Source organism: Bufo gargarizans, chromosome 4, assembly GCF_014858855.1.
Source record: "Bufo gargarizans isolate SCDJY-AF-19 chromosome 4, ASM1485885v1, whole genome shotgun sequence".
NCBI classification, from domain to species: Eukaryota; Metazoa; Chordata; class Amphibia; order Anura; family Bufonidae; genus Bufo; species Bufo gargarizans.
Genome location: NC_058083.1, coordinates 47,798,087 through 47,817,949, shown reverse-complemented (window position 1 = coordinate 47,817,949; position 19,863 = coordinate 47,798,087). Strand labels below are relative to the sequence as shown.

The 19,863-nt window shown below is 42.3% G+C and overlaps 1 protein-coding gene across 1 annotated transcript in view; it reads right to left on the bottom strand.

The window, feature by feature from the left end:
- EPHX2 (epoxide hydrolase 2) overlaps nt 1-19,863 on the bottom strand; it is an 80,228-nt gene that overhangs the window by 30,549 nt on the left and 29,816 nt on the right. The window contains exons 5-13 of the mRNA XM_044289494.1: nt 19,631-19,753; nt 19,402-19,476; nt 10,281-10,376; nt 10,096-10,174; nt 9,773-9,807; nt 9,131-9,157; nt 5,163-5,248; nt 737-848; nt 376-450 (exon numbers count right to left, since the gene is read on the bottom strand). Coding sequence (XP_044145429.1) covers nt 376-450; nt 737-848; nt 5,163-5,248; nt 9,131-9,157; nt 9,773-9,807; nt 10,096-10,174; nt 10,281-10,376; nt 19,402-19,476; nt 19,631-19,753 — 708 coding nt within the window. The remainder of the gene's footprint in view (nt 1-375; nt 451-736; nt 849-5,162; nt 5,249-9,130; nt 9,158-9,772; nt 9,808-10,095; nt 10,175-10,280; nt 10,377-19,401; nt 19,477-19,630; nt 19,754-19,863) is intronic.

The window sequence follows — 19,863 nt, the reverse complement described above, 5'->3', positions numbered from 1 at the left end:
CAGGATGTAAATGAGCAAATGTAGGGAGGGGAAAGGAAGGGGCTGGACCAGTTGATTTTATATATTGTATACTGTATATAGAACCCGCTGTTTATTTCATGCATTAAGCATCTAACTTTTCATTAGATAATGTGTTATGTTGGTTCTTTTAACATTGTTATTCAGTTAATTTTGTAATGTTTCATAATTCATATAAATAAAAGATCTACAGGATGTAAATGAGGATTAGTACAGAAATATGAAATGTAATGTATGTACACAGTAGGTCATCCACCAGAGTGCAGCTCTGGATCATGGATGTAAATCAGGATCAGTATAAGATAATTGCACACATTGTTCAGAGGTGGACAGATGTTACTATGGAGGAGAATTTACCTTTTCACCTGGACCACGGAAAAATATTTTTAATGTTCTTTCCACATTTTTCTCTAGTTCTGCTTCAGCGACACCCTAGGAAATGGAAACATAATTAGCGGTGCGGTCGGATATAGAATTAAACAGATGTTCTCCGCTATTAATTAAAGTAAGTCTGCTGTCTGCTTCGGGCATTACAACACAGGAGCAGAAAAGAGTCACAGGCCGGTCAGTGCATGCAGAGGTCCCGGCCGAGTCCACTCCATTACAGATAATGCTGAAAACTCCTCCATAGAGATGAGAGCAGTGGACCATGCTGAAACTTGTAGTTCTACAATCATCTACACAGAAGATCCCAGCGTGTGCAAATAAATAAACTCACCGGCTCCTGGAAATAAATCTGGTAATCAAAGATCGGGTTCTGTTTTATTCCCTCACTTGCTTTCATTTCTGGTCTAGCAGCAAAGAATGGGGTATTAAGTGATGCAACTGCTCTGGAAAACAAAAAGGTTTTACATTTTAGACATGGCCTGCTCAGTCACATTCATCTTCTGAAATACTCTGTGCTGCTGGGGACCTCCTTTCGCCCCCTATGTAACACTTAGCCTCTGACCTCCCCCAGGTTCAGCACGCCGCGGTTATGAAATACTTTGGACTGCTGAAGACCAAAAAGCTATAAACCTCCTAGAAAAGACTCATAAAACAATTATGTATAAAAGTCCTTTACTAATGACTCCACAGCAATGTAAAAGTCATATCACAAAAGACTTTACAATAAAAAAATAAAAAAAAGAGGAACCATGCAGATTACAATATTACTGTAACTGTCACGTGTATCTCTTACTATACGGTATTTAACTACAACGTATACTCAATAGGACCACAATGAATACAATGATAGAGCAGTATACAGTGACACACTTATAACGTGCCGTTCAGCTGAATTTTACAAGAACAATATACATGTGTGCAACAAAGATACTGTATGCACGGCAAAGCGTTACAAAAAAATCACCGACAGTGACCGTCCTAACGCACATTTGTCATTTATGGATCTGAACTTAAAGGGGTTCTGCAGTTTTTTTAAACTGATGATCTACCCCCAGGATACATCATCAGCATCTGATCAGCGGGGGTCCGACACCCGGGACCCCTGCCGATCAGCTGTTTGAGAAAGCAGCGGCGCTGGCAGTAGCGCCGTGGCCTTCTCGCTGTTTACTGCAGGCCGAGTGACGTCACGACTAGCATCAATGGCCTGGGCGGGGCTGAGCTCTGTTCACTTGATTCTAGTCGTGACGTCACTGGGCCTGCGGTAAACAGCGAGAAGGCCGCGGCGCTACTGCCAGCGCCGCTGCTTTCTCAAACAGCTGATTGGCAGGGGTCCCGGTTGTCGGACCCCCGCCGATCAGATGCTGATGATCTATCCTGGGGATACCAATATCAAGATCCTGAATTTCATTTTGACAAGGGTTAATCCGAAAATAACTACCCCACAATGTGTTAAGCTACTTCTCCCAATTACAACAATCCCCAATTTTTTGTCGTAAACAGCTGTTTGGGGACATGGCAAGGCTCAAAAGGGAAGGAGCACCATTCAGATTTTGGAACATGGATTTTGCGGAAATAAATTATTAAAGGGCATCTGTCAGCAGTTTTGTACCTATGACGCTGGCTGACCAGTTACATGTGCACTTGGCAGCTGAAGGCATCTGAGTCTGAGACATTGTATGTTAAGTCTAGTTTCAACTTACGATGGGTCAGAAAAGACAATTGTATGTTGAAAATATTGTATCCTTAGGCCATTGTATCTTGAAGGATCACTGTATATGCAAATGCATCACAAGGAGCAATGGGGGCGTTACCATTACACCTAGAGGCTCAGCTCTCTCTGCAATATATTAAAACAATTTTTCTCAGCAATGCAGGCACATATGAACATGGGACCAACACAGATACAACAGGTCAGCTAGTTTCATAAGTACAGATGTGCTGACAGATGCCCTGTCATTTTATTTAAAAAAATTTGAGTGAGCCGTGTGACAGCTCATTCATTGCAATGCAAGCTGCAGTTTTTATTGGTGCGTCTGGGAGTACATGGTATATATTTTAATATTTTACTACTTTTGTATAATTTTAATTAAAACATTTATATTCTACATTTCCATCTTTTCTGCCAAGGCAGCTGTGTGAGGGCTGGTTTCTTTGCAGGATAAGCTGTTGTTTTTACTTGTACCATTTGGGGAAAAATAAGACTTATAATGAGCTGACCAAAAACAGCAATTCTGCCATTGTTTTTTATAAAAAATTTTACCATGTAGGATTAGTAACGAATGCAGTGGGCGCAGCAATTCTAACTATGTTAGTATATTGTTTTTTCTCCAATAGTAAAAGAGTGGAAAGTAGTAAAAGGAAATTTTTTCACTTGAAACTTTTTTTTGTAAATAATTTTTGTTTTACTTTTTTTTTTTTTTTTTATTAAGTCCCACTTGGGGACTATGAACTTGGTGCAGATTGCTGCGACAGTACACTGCAATAGTGACCTGCTGCAGTGTATTGTACCCGTTTGTTTTACACTGACAGCAAGACTATCAGCCCCTGTCGCTAATTAGCTTCTGTAACTGGCAGATCAAGAGGACATTGTTTGGTCTCCGGTCGCCATAGCAACTATTAGTACCCCTACCTCTGTCCACCACTTCAGATGTCACAGTCCCTATTGACTGGCATCTAAAGGGTTAAACTGCAGGGGAGCATCACTAGCTCCAATCAGTTGCAGCAAGGTGTATGGAGGAGCTGTGCCTGCGCCATCCACTTGTCATAACTTACATCAGATTGTGCTAAATCACTTGCAATCTCGATGTACAGTTACGTTGTTTAGCAGGAAGTGGTTAATACTGTATAGGAATTTATGTTCTCATATACAGACGTGGACAAAATTGTTGGTACCCTTTGGTCAATGAAAGAAAAAGTCACAATGGTCACAGAAATAACTTTAATCTGACAAAAGTAATAATAAATTAAAATTCTATAAATGTTAACCAATGAAAGTCAGACATTGTTTTTCAACCATGCTTCAACAGAATTATGTAAAAAAATAAACTCATGAAACAGGCATGGACAAAAATGATGGTACCCCTAACTTAATATTTTGTTGCGCAACCTTTTGAGGCAATCACTGCAATCAAACGCTTCCTGTAACTGTCAATGAGACATCTGCACCTCTCAGCAGGTATTTTGGCCCACTCCTCATGAGCAAACTGCTCCAGTTGTGTCCGGTTTGAAGGGTGCCTTTTCCAGACTGCATGTTTCAGCTCCTTCCAAAGATGCTCAATAGGATTGAGGTCAGGGCTCATAGAAGGCCACTTTAGAATAGTCCAATTTTTTCCTCTTAGCCATTCTTGGGTGTTTTTAGCGGTGTGTTTTGGGTCATTGTCCTGTTGCAAGACCCATGACCTGCGACTGAGACCAAGCTTTCTGACACTGGCTAGTACATTTCTCTCTAGAATTCCTTGATAGTCTTGAGATTTCATTGTACCCTGCACAGATTCAAGACACCCTGTGCCAGACGCAGCAAAGCAGCCCCAGAACATAACAGAGCCTCCTCCATGTTTCACAGTAGGGACAGTGTTCTTTTCTTGATATGCTTCATTTTTTCGTCTGTGAACATACAGCTGATGTGCCTTGGCAAAAACTTCGATTTTTGTCTCATCTGTCCACAGGACATTCTCCCAGAAGCTTTGTGGCTTGTCAACATGTAGTTTGGCATATTCCAGTCTTGCTTTTTTATGATTCGTTTTCAACAATGGTGTCCTCCTTGGTCGTCTCCCATGTAGTCCACTTTGGCTCAAACAACGACGGATGGTGCGATCTGACACTGATGTTCCTTGAGCATGAAGTTCACCTTGAATCTCTTTAGAAGTCTTTCTAGGCTCTTTTGTTACCATTCGGATTATCCGTCTCTTAGATTTGTCATCAATTTTCCTCCTGCGGCCACGTCCAGGGAGGTTGGCTACAGTCCCATGGATCTTAAACTTATGAATAATATGTGCAACTGTACTCACAGGAACATCTAGTTGCTTGGAGATGGTCTTATAGCCTTTACCTTTAACATGCTTGTCTATAATTTTCTTTCTGATCTCTTGAGACAGCTCTTTCCTTTGCTTCCTCTGGTCCATGTCGAGTGTGGTACACACCATATCACCAAACAACACAGTGATTACCTGGAGCCATATATATAGGCCCAATGGCTGATTACAAGGTTGTAGACACCTGTGATGCTAATTAGTGGACACACCTTGAATTAACATGTCCCTTTGGTCACATTATGTTCTGTGTTTTCTAGGGGTACCATCATTTTTGTCCATGCCTGTTTCATGAGTTTATTTTTTTACATAATTCTGTTGAAGCATGGTTGAAAAACAATGTCTGACTTTCATTGGTTAACATTTATAGAATTTTAATTTATTATTACTTTTGTCAGATTAAAGTTATTTCTGTGACCATTGTGACTTTTTCTTTCATTGACCAAAGGGTACCAACAATTTTGTCCACGTCTGTAATTGTGTTATGAGCCCCCTTAGGAGGTTTATAGGTAGTTGGTTGTAGGGAGTATGTTTGTTACCAGTGGGCGTCCTTCTCATGCAGTTTTCATTTCAGTTAAGACAACCCCTTCCCCTGAAATACTCTGTGCTGCTAGTGCTTCCGCACTTCCAACTATATAACTTTTGATCTTTGACCTCCCGCTGTCTCCACTGTTCTCCTAACATCGTGACAATGCTTTTTCAGACATGCACCTAGGTGTATCTACTTACTTGACTCTTTCTGGATAGAAGAGCGCCATGTTCCAAACGAAAGCCCCACCCCAGTCATGTCCGATCAATGTTGCCTGTGAAATACCCTGGAAAAACCAACAGAGAAGAATCAACCAGAGAAATCTTAGTTATTAAAGGGAATTAAGTGATAAATTCAGCTCTGCTACATCTCAATTGACTCAAGAAGGGTGCAATTTTCTAAAATATTCCATCTAAGGATGAACAAACCAATTTGGTCCGAACTTTGCTATTTTTCGGACGGCAGACGAACCATAATCTTTCTGGGCTCATTTCGGACGACTCCACTACACGCCATTTTAGTGCACATGTTGGTGGGAGAAATGCGCTAGGGAGAAAGAAGAAGAAGGGTTCTCACATGACCCTATGACTAAATGAGGGGAGGGCTTTCTCCAATTGGTTCCTAGGCTGACAGACAGCCTGGATGAGCCAATCAGTGCTGCAGCAGGCAGGGAGGTACCCTAGCAGAACAAGCAGAATGTCATTCTGTGCTGGGCTGTGGTTGGGTGTGACAGTGTCTGCCAAGATGATCTTAAAGGGATTCTGTCACCAAGATTAACGATATAAATATCGCTATATGTGCCCATTAGTCTCCATGCAGTGTTTAAAATGATCCTACTGTTTATGCTCTGTGTGTGTTCTTATTGATATGTAAATTACCTCTGTCAGGAGCCCAAGGGGTTGTCCCACGATATGTTGGAGCCCAGCCACGCCCATCGATCCGGAACGCAGCACCGCCTACCACTTAATTTATTCACTCCACTATCCCTGACGTCAGTTGTTCTCAGTGCCGTAATCTCACGCAGGCGACACTGTAGTCTGCGCCCATGCGGACTACTGGCACCGGCTTTGACGAGTCAACTGCACATGCGCCAGCTCCCTCGTCGAAGCCGGTGACTGCGCCTGCGCGAGATTACGGCACTGAGAAGAACTGACGTCAGGGATAGTGGAGTGAATAAATTAAGTGGTAGGCGGTGCTGGGCTCCAACATATCGTGGGACACCCCTTGGGCTCCTGACAGAGGTAATTTACATATGAATAAGATTTTTGTAAGAATCTAACACACACACAGAGCATAAACAGTAGGATCATTTTAAACACTGCATGGAGACTAATGGGCACATATAAATATCGCTATATCGTTAATCCTGGTGACAGAATCCCTTTAAGGAGTTAGGAAGAGTCAGAAATCAATCCAGCTTATTGCCAGAGAGAGTAAAGGGAAAGGCTAGGTTTCCAAAGAAGAATTGTGTGTGTTGTGTACAACAGGAACAAGTAGAGCAGCTGAGAGACAGGGAACCAGAAGAAAGAAGCTGTGGCTGCTGTCAAAAGCAGCTACCTGCAAGGAAATACTTTAATTTTTGCCGCCATTTTTATAGAAATCCTTTTTTTTTTTTCTCGAGAGGTTCAATTTAATTAACAGTCACATATACGTGATACTGCAGTAATACACAAGTTAGGGCAGCAATCTACCTGTGAGTGTTAACGTGAAACTGAGCATCAAGCCTTTTATGGGTTTTTTATGAATTTTTTGGGGGACTTGTTCAATTTAATTAAAATAGGTAATCTGTACATTAATACACAGACTAGGGTAACAATTTAACTGGGATTGTTAAGGCAAAATTAAAGTAGAACTCCCAGCAAAATGTTTATTCTATGACCTGCTAGAAAATGATATCATGTGCCCAACTCTCTGATCTCCAACTGACACAGGAAGTCAGTTACTCTATTCATTCCTATGAGACTGGCATTGAGGCTCCTATAGGAATACATAAAGAAACAGACTTCCTGTCCACACATAAGATGCTGTGTCAGTTGGAGTCCGATTGCTGGTGACATGACAGAGGTGAGAAGCATAAGGTATAACTCACAAATACAGTCACTGGTAAGAAAATTACATTCACTACAGATTATTTCATGTACCTTCCTAGCGGGTCAGAAAATAAGATTTTTGGCAGAAGTTCTTCTTTAAGGGTCAGGCCTCAATTGTTCCTTTCCGTATATTCATTTTCCACATAGTTGGGAAGGAATATTATAATATATATATTCTATTGGTACTTTTTAATTAAACCAGTATATATATATATATATATATATATATATATTACAAGAAGACACAGGGTAAGGCAGCAATCTACCTGTGAGTGATAACGAGAAATTAAGCGTCAGGCCTCAATCGTCCATTTCCATGTATTCCATTTCCACACTGTTGGAATTTATTTTTTTGGGGGAATCATTAAATTTAGTTAAACCAAATGATTACTACAAAACACAGGGTAGGGCAGTAATCTGCCTGTGAGCGTTAATGAGAACATCAGCGTCAAGCTTCAATTTTTCGTTTACATTTATTCAGTTTCCAAAATGGAGAAATGTAAATTTGTGGGACTTGTTCAATATAATTAAACCAGCACATAGATGATCAGTATACAAATACACAGGCTAGGGTAAAAATTTACCTGGGAGTGTTAAAGGGTTTTCCGAGAATTTTTTTTACTGATGACCTAACCTTTTAAAAGCGATATTAAGAGTAAAGTCCCTTAATCATCCATTAAAGAGGTTATCCAACCCCTATAATGAACCCCCCCCCCTCAAAATGCTCCCAAAGGCGTCCATGGCCTTTAAAAAAAAATGTTCCCTATGACTAGATTTTTGTTATTGCCCCCCCCCCCCCCCAACTGTTACATACTTGTTATGGCGGCTAAGATGCTGTTAAAAAGAAGGTCCCACAAGGGCAATCTTAAGGATGTTTGCACAATAGGGATGTGTATGTTTTAGGTGGTTTGAGGTCTGTAAACAGGAGGGTTCTAGTTTAGGGTGGGGTCTGTACTTTTAGGGGCTCTGCAAATGAGTGTCTGGTCTAGGGTCTATATTTTTATAGCCAGTCTGTAAACAGGAGGGCCTGGGGTCTGTAATTTTAGGGGCTCTTTAAACAGGGGGATTCTGATCATGAATCAGTAAACAAGGGGAGGCTGGTACAAGGTCTGCCTTTTCAATTAGATCTGTAAAACAGGAGTCTGGTCTGGGGTCTGTTTTCTTAGGGGGTCTCTAAGCAGAGGGGAGTATGGTCTAGGGACTGGAACTTTTAGCCAGTCTGTAAACAGGAGAGGTCTGATTTTGGGGCTGTAAATGGTCGGGGGGGGGGGGGGGGTTCTGGTGTGTGGACTATATCTTTTTTAGGTGGGTCTAAGGTGCTTTGTGTATTTTGGATGTTTAACGGGGTCATATGCGAAATTTAATCATTCAAATGCTGTAGGTTACTGTCGTATCCTATAGAGAAGTACAATTTTGCATAGACATGTGCAGCCATTTGTAGGTGTATAACATCACTAAGTACATCTGCCAGTCAGTGACACCCTCTGACCACAAATTTGGCCACCTCTACAGCTCAGACAAAGAGCTTTAATAAAATATAAATCTCAAGGATCTATATTTTGTGTTTTTTTAATTTTACAAGAAAAATATAGAGCTTAAACCTCAGTACAAATAACTGATTGTGAGGAGCTTGTGCCCTGTAATCCCTGCCAATGTTTAAAATACTTACAGGGCAAAACTGCATGCAAACATTATGTTTTCCTATTCTCCCTGCACTGATCGCCACCTCTATCTCAGTGCGTCCCATGCCATCCCTGGCAGGGAACATCAGTGACCAGAACTTTATAGCTGCTTTACACACAAAAAGGACAGAAGGTCTAAACAAGAGCTCCGTAACGGCATACAATAAAAGGCAGCACTATGAGATGAGGTCGGATCGGTGCCCCCGCTTCTCTGCAATACTGTTAAGAGGCAGTGCAGTAATAAAACATGGACAGAACAGCAATAAAGTGAAAAATATCAAATGTGCAAAAAATACACAGCTGAGATTTAAATGGCAGAGATCAAGTCACACAATACAAAATAAAGAAAACTTATATTGAAGAAATAATGGATACCATCAATCCTACATAACTCACCAGCTCATCCAAGAAAGAAACCATGTCCTGAAAAATATATAACAGTATGTAAGACCAAGAGAAAACACAAGTGTATTATAGTAGTTATATTTCTGTACATAGGAGCAGTATTATAGTAGTTATATCCATGTACATAGGAGCAGTATTATAGTAGTTATATTCTTGTACACAGGAGCAGTATTATAGTAGTTATATTTCTGTACATAGGAGCAGTATTATAGTAGTTATATTCTTGTACATAGGAGCAGTATTATAGTAGTTATATTCTTGTACATAGGAGGCAGTATTATAGTAGTTATATTTCTGTACATAGGAGCAGTATTATAGTAGTTATATTCTTGTACATAGGAGCAGTATTATAGTATTTATATTCTTGTACACATCAGGCAGTGTACAAGAATATAGGAGCAGTATAATTGTAATTATATTTTTGTACATAGGGGGCAGTATAAGGGCACAGGGCCCATATATCCGTGTGTTAATTCTGCAAAGCGCGACTTCAAAATATATTGGTGCTATATAAATCAAGAAGACTTCTCATGTTACACTGCTCTGCTGTCTGTATTGTCAGATTACTGTAGGTTGCATTGGATTAATGACTTCTCTATCTGGCTTCTTTGGACTACAGAGATCTTGTCGTACCTGGCAGAGTTGTTGCTGGGAATATTCTTCTATCTCTGGAATAAAATATAAACACATGATTTATTTTAGGGCTATATCACTATATTCATTGAGTCACCCATAAATAAACCACAATTGTGAAGTTCTATTGCCGTTTACTGAATCATTTCTTGGCAACTTCCTGTTGCTGGGTTAGGGGTACTGTAACTGAAATAATCCGATACAGGAGAGTGATGCAATCTCTGGATCGGACACACATCTCCTTCAGTGCAAGTACGTAATCATAGCCAGAAAATAAGTAAAAAATGGCACTTTTGGTCTATACACTTGAATTTCACACTTACCAGGTGGAGAGGATGATTCCCCATAACCTTTCATGTCCAGTGCTATAACTCTGTAACCAGCAGCAGCCAAGGCCGGTAACTACAAACCAAGTATACACATGTATAAGTTTTGCTCTAATCTTACAAGTCTATAGGAAGACAAAAGACAGGCCATACATTGATCAGTAGAGCCATATGGTGCTTACCTGGTACCTCCACGAATACCAGCTCTCTGGAAAGCCATGACAAAGGCAGATAGCCGGCCCGTTTCCCATCTCAACATAATGCAGCTTGATGCCGGGCTGTAAGGAAGGAAAATACAATGATACTATAACAACATTTGAAATTTTGTTCTAGAATCACCAAGGCCTTTCATAAAATTCTAAATGATAAAAAAAATAAAAAAATCTATTGATCTTTGTTCCACACCTCACACTGTTACTCCGGAGGAAGGCTCTGTACTCACCACTTCCTGGTCCTCGGCTGTACTGTGGCTGCGCATAACGTGAGGGCGCTCTGTTACCCTCATGCTATGCGCGTCGGATCACACCAAAGCCGAGGGCAGGAAGAGCACTGGAGGTGAGAAGCGACAACGTCCGGGGCAGGAGAGGTAAGTGGATTTTTTATTTTATCTGAGGCTGGGGGCTGAATAAATGAGACATAGGGGGCTCATCTGAGGTCTGATCGAATATCTAATAAAAAATTTTTTTTTCTTATGGGGTATTCTGCATGCAGAGGCCACTGCCAGACCGCAATATGATATGAGTTTGGCAGAGTTCACATCACCGTTATATTTCTGTTCTTCTGATCTGTCGGTTAAAAACGGATCCACTGCATCAGTTATGCAAATTTTGCATCCATTTGAGCCATTTCCGTCTAAGATAAAAAAAATTCCCCCATCAAGTCCTGCATGCAGAAAAACGGAAATATAGCAGTGATGTGAACTCTCCCTTACACAGATAGATAAGACAGATAAAGATAGACCGGATGATAGATCGATTTGTAGATCTGATATGCTTTCTTATATTTGGCTCTGGAACATTCAATCTGTGATACATAAAAGAAGAAATAATATGTGTTGTTCTCCGCACAGCTCCAGAGAGTCACATAAATGGGATTTATGAGGGACAGTTGCTCATAGCATTACTGAGAATGGCCTGCACCCCTGACCTCGGCAGCACAGAACTACCCGCTCCTTTCACGTGCTCCTGATCAATGCACTGCCCAGTGAACACAGAATAATAGTCTGCTATTTATCTTCCCCTGCAGTAGTCAGTGAATGGAAGAGGCTGTATATTACTGACCCCCTATACATCACTCAGTGTCAAAGGTCAAACACCATCCAAATTCACAAATGTCAGAGAGTGTCCTCACTTTACAAAAAGTCTAAGAATGATAGTCAGACAGGGCTGCAGCCTCCGTCCAACCCTGTAACATCTACATCGATGAGCTGGCGGCGGCTCTGGAGTCCTCCACAGCACCTGGTCTCACCCTCCATAACACTGGGGTGAAATGTCTCCTTTATGCAGATGATCTTCTGCTACTATCGCCAACTGAGAAAGGTCTCCAAGATAACCTGAAAATCCTGGAGAAGTTCTGTAACACGTGGGCACTGCCCATCAATCCAAAGAAAACCAACATCATGGTGTTCCAGAAAAGGAACCAGAAAGCAGCCGGGCGTCCTCCCTTCCTGCTAAACAACTGTCCACTTTCAGAAACCGACAGCTACACCGACCTGGGCCTAGAAATCAGCTAATCAGGGAGTTTTAAGTAAGCCATGGAAACACTGAAAGACAAGGCGAACAAAACCTTCTTCTATGCCATCAGAAGGCGTATGTATCACCTTAAAGCACCAGTGACCATCTGGCTTAAAATCCTTGACACCATCATCGCCCCAATCCTCCTGTATGGCAGCGAAGTCTGGGGCCCAGACACATACCCAGACCGGGCAAAGTGGGACTCTGGGCCAACAGAACTATTCCACCTAGAAGTCTGCAAACACTTTCTCCAGGTCCACAGAACTGGGCAGATTCCCACTCTACTTTGCTGCCCAGAAGAGGGCGCTATCATTCAGCACCCATCTTCATAGCAGCAGTCCCAGCTCCACCATCACAAAGCCTAGCTACACCAAGAAGCCTTAGAAAAACAAAGCAACAAGTCACCCAAACCCAGCCTGCTCGAGCCACCAACCAGTACAGCCTGACAAAGGGCAAAATCCAGAGGACGATACACAAGAACAAAGAGGAGTATATTAGCGTCTGGAGGAACAACATAAGAACATCCCAGAAGCTGACAGTATACCAGAGCCTGCAGAGGGAGTACAAACTGGCCCCATATCTGGAGAAACTCCAGGAGACTGACAGATCCTGAGCCGGTACAGACTGAGCGCCCACAGCCTGCTCATTGAATCCGGGCGTCACTGATAGAGGTAGATGCCCAGGGAGAGCAGACTGTGCCAGCAGTGCGACCAGAAGGCCGTGGAGGATGAGGCTCATTTCCTGATGCGGTGCCCCAAATACTCAGCAGTGAGGGAGACTCACTTCAGGAGACTGTCTGATCTCTGCCCAGACTTCACCTCCATGGAGGAGGAGAGACTCTCCATACTGCTGGGGGGGGGGGGGGGGGGGGAGGAGAACACAGCGGCCACAGCAGCACAATATATTACTGCCTGCCATAGACTGAGAGGAGCCTGATATACCATGGACTCCTATACCCCCACCCTGTATATGTCCCCATCCCCCAACCCTACCAAATTATTTCCCACTTGCTTTGGCAATGCTAAAATGTATTTAGTCCTGCCAATAAAGCTGATTTGATTGGTTTGCACAGGACACAGACTGACATTTCATAGAGGTCAACCCCAACACACTCGGGCCATATCATAGGAAGCCAATGTGCCTATGGGAGGAAACCCACAGAAACACAGGGAGAACATACAAACTCCATGCAAGTGTCGTCCCTGATCGGATCTGAACTCAGGACCCCAGCGCTGCAAGGCACCAGTACTAACCACTGAGCTGCCCCTATTAAAAAGGCACCAGTGCTAACCACTGAGCCACTGCGCTGCCACTAACAGGCACCAGTACTAACCACTGAGCCACTGCACTGCCCCTAACAGGCACCAGTACTAACCACTGCGCTGCTCCTACTAACAGGCACCAGTACTAACTAATGTGCCACTGTGCTGCCCCTACTAATAACCACCAGTGCTAACCACTGAGACGTTTTTTTCTCCGCGTCCGTGATCCGCGATTCCAGTCCGTCAAAAAAATATAACCTGTCCTATTCATGTCAGTGGAAAACACATTCAAGTCCGTAAAAAAAAAAAAAACGGATGCACAACTGGTATGTCATCCGTGTCCGTTTTTTTTTTCTACAAAACCTTGGTGCAATAAAATTACACTTTTCATTAACCTTCCTTTTTTTTCCCGTCAGGCAAAAAAAAAAAAGGAAGACGCAAAGAAACACAACTGAAGCAAAAATCGGACACAGACCACTGAAGCCAAATCACTGACAGTGAAACGTGTGCATGAGGCCTAAGTGCAAAAAAAATCCTTTAGCTAGAAATGCGTGATGTGAGGACATAAGGCTCAGTCTAATAGCAGAAAACAGTACATTTCATGTTTCTTTGCACTGGAGCTCTGACCCATGTCTACCCACAACTGCAGCCAACTCTGGAGTAAGATTTGTGTGTCTATTCATGTGTATAGGACTGAAGTGCGTTAGAGCATACATAAAATCACTGTGTAAATTCCTGACCAAGGTCTATTCCAGCCCTGTCCTAGAGCCAATCAATGGCTTATAGCAGTTTTGCCACATAACTGGAAACCTTATCAATCTCTGAGTGAATGCAAACTCCGAACCAGATTCCCCCACACAAGGCAAATGCCAGCATCACGACTGGTGACAGGCACTTATCAGACAGCAGCTCCCCGCGGTACAGGATGTTCTAGAGAGGAGCGCCTTCTTATCAGCTCTGTACAAATTACACGACAGCAGAAAACCCAAACTAGTAACTACATGGCGCATATTGATATAGAAGAGGGGAGCGGTAAAAATCTTATAGAACGTTACAAGAAAATGGATCAAATCTTGTATTTAAAGAAGCACCCCAGCAACATTTTTTTCTAATTACTGAAAGATAGATTAGGATCTTGTGTACAATTGTGTATACCCGTTTCAGTTCATGTGCCGTTTATAGGTTGTCTGCCATCTTGATTTCCTCCCCCCCCCCCCTTACATACAGTTCCCCAAATAAGCCTTCATTTCCCATCATGCCTCTGGGGTTTTAGAGCCAGAGGGGATGGGGTTTCATCACACTAAGGGCAGCGGTCACAGATCCTGTGGGATGCAGCTTCACCCCGTCTCCCCTGCCTCCTGCTTGTAAAGGCAGGTGTGAAGCTGCATCTCATAGGATACACAGGAGATTCCGCACACAGAACTGACAGGTAGGGAGGGGACTGCAGCAAAGGCATGTATTGCCTAATTTTTATATCACTGTTTTCTTAGTCCCTTAAATGGACAGAATTTATGTCTTCAGTTGCACTCTGTAAATAGAGGGAAAGGAGCCCAAAAAAAAAAAAAAAAAGGAGGGTGGATATGGGGGAGTGTCTGAGATTTACCTGAGGGATCTGATAAATAATAATGCAATCCTGTATTTTACAGGAAGTCAGTCACACAGGAGGGACTGATCTCTTGTCTACACAGGAGCAAGGTCTGAACTGGTGGTCAGATTGGGGATCACATGACACAGTTATCGACAATGAAAGAGCTCAAAATTCATGGATGCAATTGAGCTAGGATAAAAAACTACTGGAGTGCTTCTTTGAAGAGTATGTATAACCACAATCAACCAGATTAATCATGGTGACTAAAACTATACCTTTCCATCTGCAATTGGTTTTACTGTTTTTAGTTGTATGCAAATTTGGTGCTTGTAGCACCGAGGGGCAGGCCTACCCCCTGGGAGCACCGCTTTACCACCTTATCTCCCCACTGTCTCTCCAATCAAGATTAACAGGGCCAGGCATCCTCACTTCTTTAAAGCTTGACCCTGAAATCTCAAGCATGCGCCTGAGACAATACTATAGGCATACTATACTAATAAATATGCAATGAAGATCTCGGTGCAGGAATAACCGATACTGATTGAAGAGATAAAAAAGGTTTCATAGAGTTGATCATGTTGAGTGATGCTCTTTAACATACAGGAGATGCAAAATAATATGCCTCATTATACAGTTCATTTCTGGGGAGACACAGCAACCCCAGTAGGATCCGATCAGTTTTTTCTTGTCCATTAGAGAAGTATGATATATTATAGTAGTTATATTCTTGTACATAGGAGGCAGTATTATGGTAGTTATATTCTTGTACATAGGAGGCAGTATTATAGTAGTTATATTCTTGTACATAGGAGCAGTATTATAGTAGTTATATTCTTGTACATAGGAGGCAGTATTATAGTAGTTATATTCTTGTACATAGGAGCAGTATTATAGTAGTTATATTCTTGTACATAGGAGCAGTATTATAGTAGATATATTCTTGTACATAGGAGGCAGTATTATATTAGTTATATTCTTGTACATAGGAGGCAGTATTATATTAGTTATATTCTTGTACATAGGAGGCAGTATTATAGTAGTTATATTCTTGTACATAGGAGGCAGTATTATAGTAGTTATATTCTTGTACATAGGAGGCAGTATTATAGCAGTTATATTCTTGTACATAGGAGCAGTATTATAGTAGTTATATTCTTGTACATAGGAGCAGTATTATAGTAGTTATATTCCTGTACATAGGAGGCAGTATTATAGTAGTTATATTCTTGTACATAGGAGGCAGTATTATAGTAGTTATATTCTTGTACATAGGAGCAGTATTATAGTAGTTATATTTTGTACATGGGACAGTATTTTAGTAGTTATGTTTTTCTAATGAACTCTCCCAGCAAGTCAAACTTCACGAGGGGGCTAACACATCTAGAAGACTGCTGATGTTTGGTGGATGGTCATGATTTATTTATAGATACAGATCTAATTTTGAAGGGATATTTCTACCGGCAGACTCCCATTAGAAAGTACACAATGACTTCTTCCCATCATCATCAAAAGCGAAATCAGCGTAACACTTTCATTAACTTCTAAAATGAGCTGTGACATAATACACACGTGTGGTCTATGATGAGAAATGCAGCCTGTCACTTCTCGATGAGATGAACACAGGAGCTGCCACCAGGAATCTGCTCCACTCTTCTGATAGCACTAATAATATCTCATCATTAATAGAATATGCAGAAACAACTTGCTCTGCTGAATATGACAGAGCACGAGGGTGGCAGTCTATCTAATTCCTCCTTCATAGAGACGGCCAAAATTGTATCATGTGTAGGTGGTATAGACAAAGAAGAAACGGACCGGATGGTCTGCAGTTGGTATATGTATATAGTATCTGTATGCAGTACAACCAGGGGTGGGATTCTAATTTTTAACAGGTCCTCGACTCAACAGCGGACAAGCGGCGTCACAACACGTGTATATATATATATATATATATATATATATATATATATATATATATATTACACATACATAAATACACTATATATATATATATATATATATATATATATACACACACACACACACACCACCCAACTAAGGAGCTAAACTATCAACGGTGCGCGAAGCAATGGAAGTGAACACCTCCAGCTGCCCTGCCGCCGCCAGAGCACCGGATCGGGACTCAGACGGTAATTTTAACAACCGGATCTGGAGAACTGGCTGAATCCCATGCCCGAGTACAGCACTGAATCAAAATTATATGTGGTATTGTTGTGGAAATTTTATTATGTGGACATTTTACTTTAGGATGTGTATTTAATATATTGTGTATTGTCATCATGTCTCTCAGTGTCAGGGTAAACCATTGGAGTGGATATCTTCCTGTGTATGTCCTGTAAAGGAACGTGCGTTTGTTGTCTCTAGTTCGCCTGATCAGCCGCTGGAGATAATGACGCTGTACTGTAAATAAACCTGCATGTGGATCATAGTAACTTTATCTGGCATTGATCACTGAGCAAGGCTGGATAAAGTTCGCTCCAGTGGTATTGTATACATGTGTGTGTTAGCTAGCTATGTTGTTCTAAATGCTTGTCTTCCTATGTCATCACTTCCTGTATCCTTGTCTTGGGCCAGCCCCTTTTACACCTTTTGTTTAGTTAATAAAAGTGTACACACTGAGCAGGGCGGGGGGAGATGCTCAGAATTGAATCAAGATGGTAGCGCGTGGGTCTGGCTCTTGCTGCAGCTGATGGAAGAATGCATTTGCCTTTTTCCCAACACAAACTTTGATGCGAGCTGATTGCAACCATTAATTTGTCTACAACAGTATGGAAATGATAGATGTGTATGATATGGATGCCATGCTATTGTACAGAGGTGACATATGTATACTTTATGGCATAAAAATGATCTGGAGATGGCAACAAAAGTAAGGTATGCAAAGTACTGGTAAGTACTGGCTCTCCTTATGAAGATCCAGTTGGAAAAGGTACTTACTCTGAAAGTCAATGTCCAACCCATTAAAAAGCCTTCAAACATGACTTTAAAGGGTTTTTCTGGGGATGGCATATCCTCAGGATAGGTCATCAATATCTGGGTAGTCGAGGTCAGACCCCAGCACCCCAGCCAATCAGAGGTCTGAGGTGGCTGCAGCGCTCCTCAGAGCATCCCAGGCACAGTGCCGCACATTGTATAGTGGTGGCGCTTGGTATGGAGCCCATGCCCCATTTTTTTTTTTATGATCTGCAAATTCGTTACAGGCCTAGAAAGAGGCAGTGAAACACTGCAGCCTCAAACAGCTGTTTGGAAGGGGTACAGGGAATCAGACCCCCACCGATTAGATACTGAAGACCTAACCTGAGGATAGGTTATCATCACTGAACTCTCAAGAAACCTGTTCAAAGGGGTTTTCCAACTTTTTTTTTTTTTTTTAACAGATAACCTATTCTCATGATAGGTCATCGGTATCTGATAGGTGGGGGTCTAACAGCTGTTCGAGGAAGCTGCTGTGCTCTGGTGAGTGCTGCAGCCATCTGACAGGTTACCAAGCACAGCATCACACATTGCATAGCAGACTTGCTTGGTATTGAAGCGAAGACCCAATCACTTGAAAGGGACTGAGTAGCACCTAGGCCATGTCACTACTGAACGTGACGCCACTAGACTAGGCTAACCTGTGAGAAGGCCGCGGCGCTCCTGTCAATGCCTGGGCCTTCTCAAACAGCTGATTGGAAGAAGGTCCTGTGTGTTGGACCAACACCGATCAGATACTGATGGACTCTCTCCGTTTTGGGCAAAATTGCAGCAAAGCCGCCACAATTTTACCATATTTTGCACAAAACCACATTAGAAAAAAAATGCAGTTTTGCACAAATTGCTGTATAATCATGGTGGTTTTGTTAAAATTGTAGAAACTACACAACCAAAATGAGTGCAGAACCACTCATGGCATCACAGTCATAAGACAAAAGTCCTGCACCAACACCACAGAGGGAGATGACACAGTCCATAAGAAGATGGAGGAAGAGAGTACAACCTGAAATAAGTAGGACACAGGGCCAAAAGGTCTAGGAGGAGGACACAGGAAGAAGGCGGAGGAGGTCACCAGAACCATAGGGAACATACTTTCAGAGAGGGCGTCACCATGGGGAGCAGTATGTGAGAAAGTGGAGCATGGGGTCCAGTGCTTGGAGTCGGCTCGGAACTACACAGTACGTTGTATGGGGCTGTGTAGTTATGGCACAGGCTATTCTGAAAGAGCTGATCAGCAGAAGTGCGGGGTGTCAGAATACTGTAACTGCTCGGACAATCACTGACCGCAGTGATGATCCACCACAGGCAGTGACTGGCTGTGTGTCAAGAGGAACAAGGAATAAGAGACCAGCAAGGAAAGCACAGCTTCGTATTTAGATTGACTTGGGTGTTGTGCCATTTTATAGGGGTTGGTTGATAATACATTATTTCTAATAGGTGCTGGCAGCCTGCCTCCCCTACTGGCACTGGCGTCTCCATCTTCCGGTCCAGCATTTGTTTCCTTCCTCCCCGCATGGTCACCTGATCCTCTTCAGCGGTGACATGTCTCTTTGTAGACAAATCACCTATGTCATGGAAGACGGCGGCGCGCGAGCCAGCCGGAGTACAGCGGCGAGCGGGTATAATGCTTTCAGTACCGGAGGCAGGCTACTAGCACCTGTTAAGACATTATGTATTCCTGGACAACCCCTTTAAGGATTACACCCTTTCAACAACCAAATCATACCTTAATTGTAACGTATCCATGGGGGACGGCATCAGGGTCTGCAGCAGGAGGCAGGACATCGTCTTCATCCAGTAGCTGGAATAACACAAGAGGGAAAGCAATTTTCCTACAGCTTTGCCCAACGCTCTTTAGGCTTTTTCCCTCAAAATGCCCTCTACACCAGGTCCCAGGAACGACAGCAGAAATCTTGTATTCCAGGTGATTAGACCTGAGTATTTGTAACAGTTACCTTCACACCAGACAAGTCCTGCAGTTCCTTTAAAGCTTTTTCTGTGTCTCTGACCAACACTGTAGATATTCCCATATCACGAGCGGGTTTCAGGTTGGCACCAATGTCATCAAGGAAAATGGTCTGCAATAGAAAACGTACTCTAAGTGCTCCCTGTAATAAGGGATGAAAGGCTCTAAAGCGAGGATATTTACACATGGCAGATTTGTTGCGACTGAAAATCTGTTCCGTTC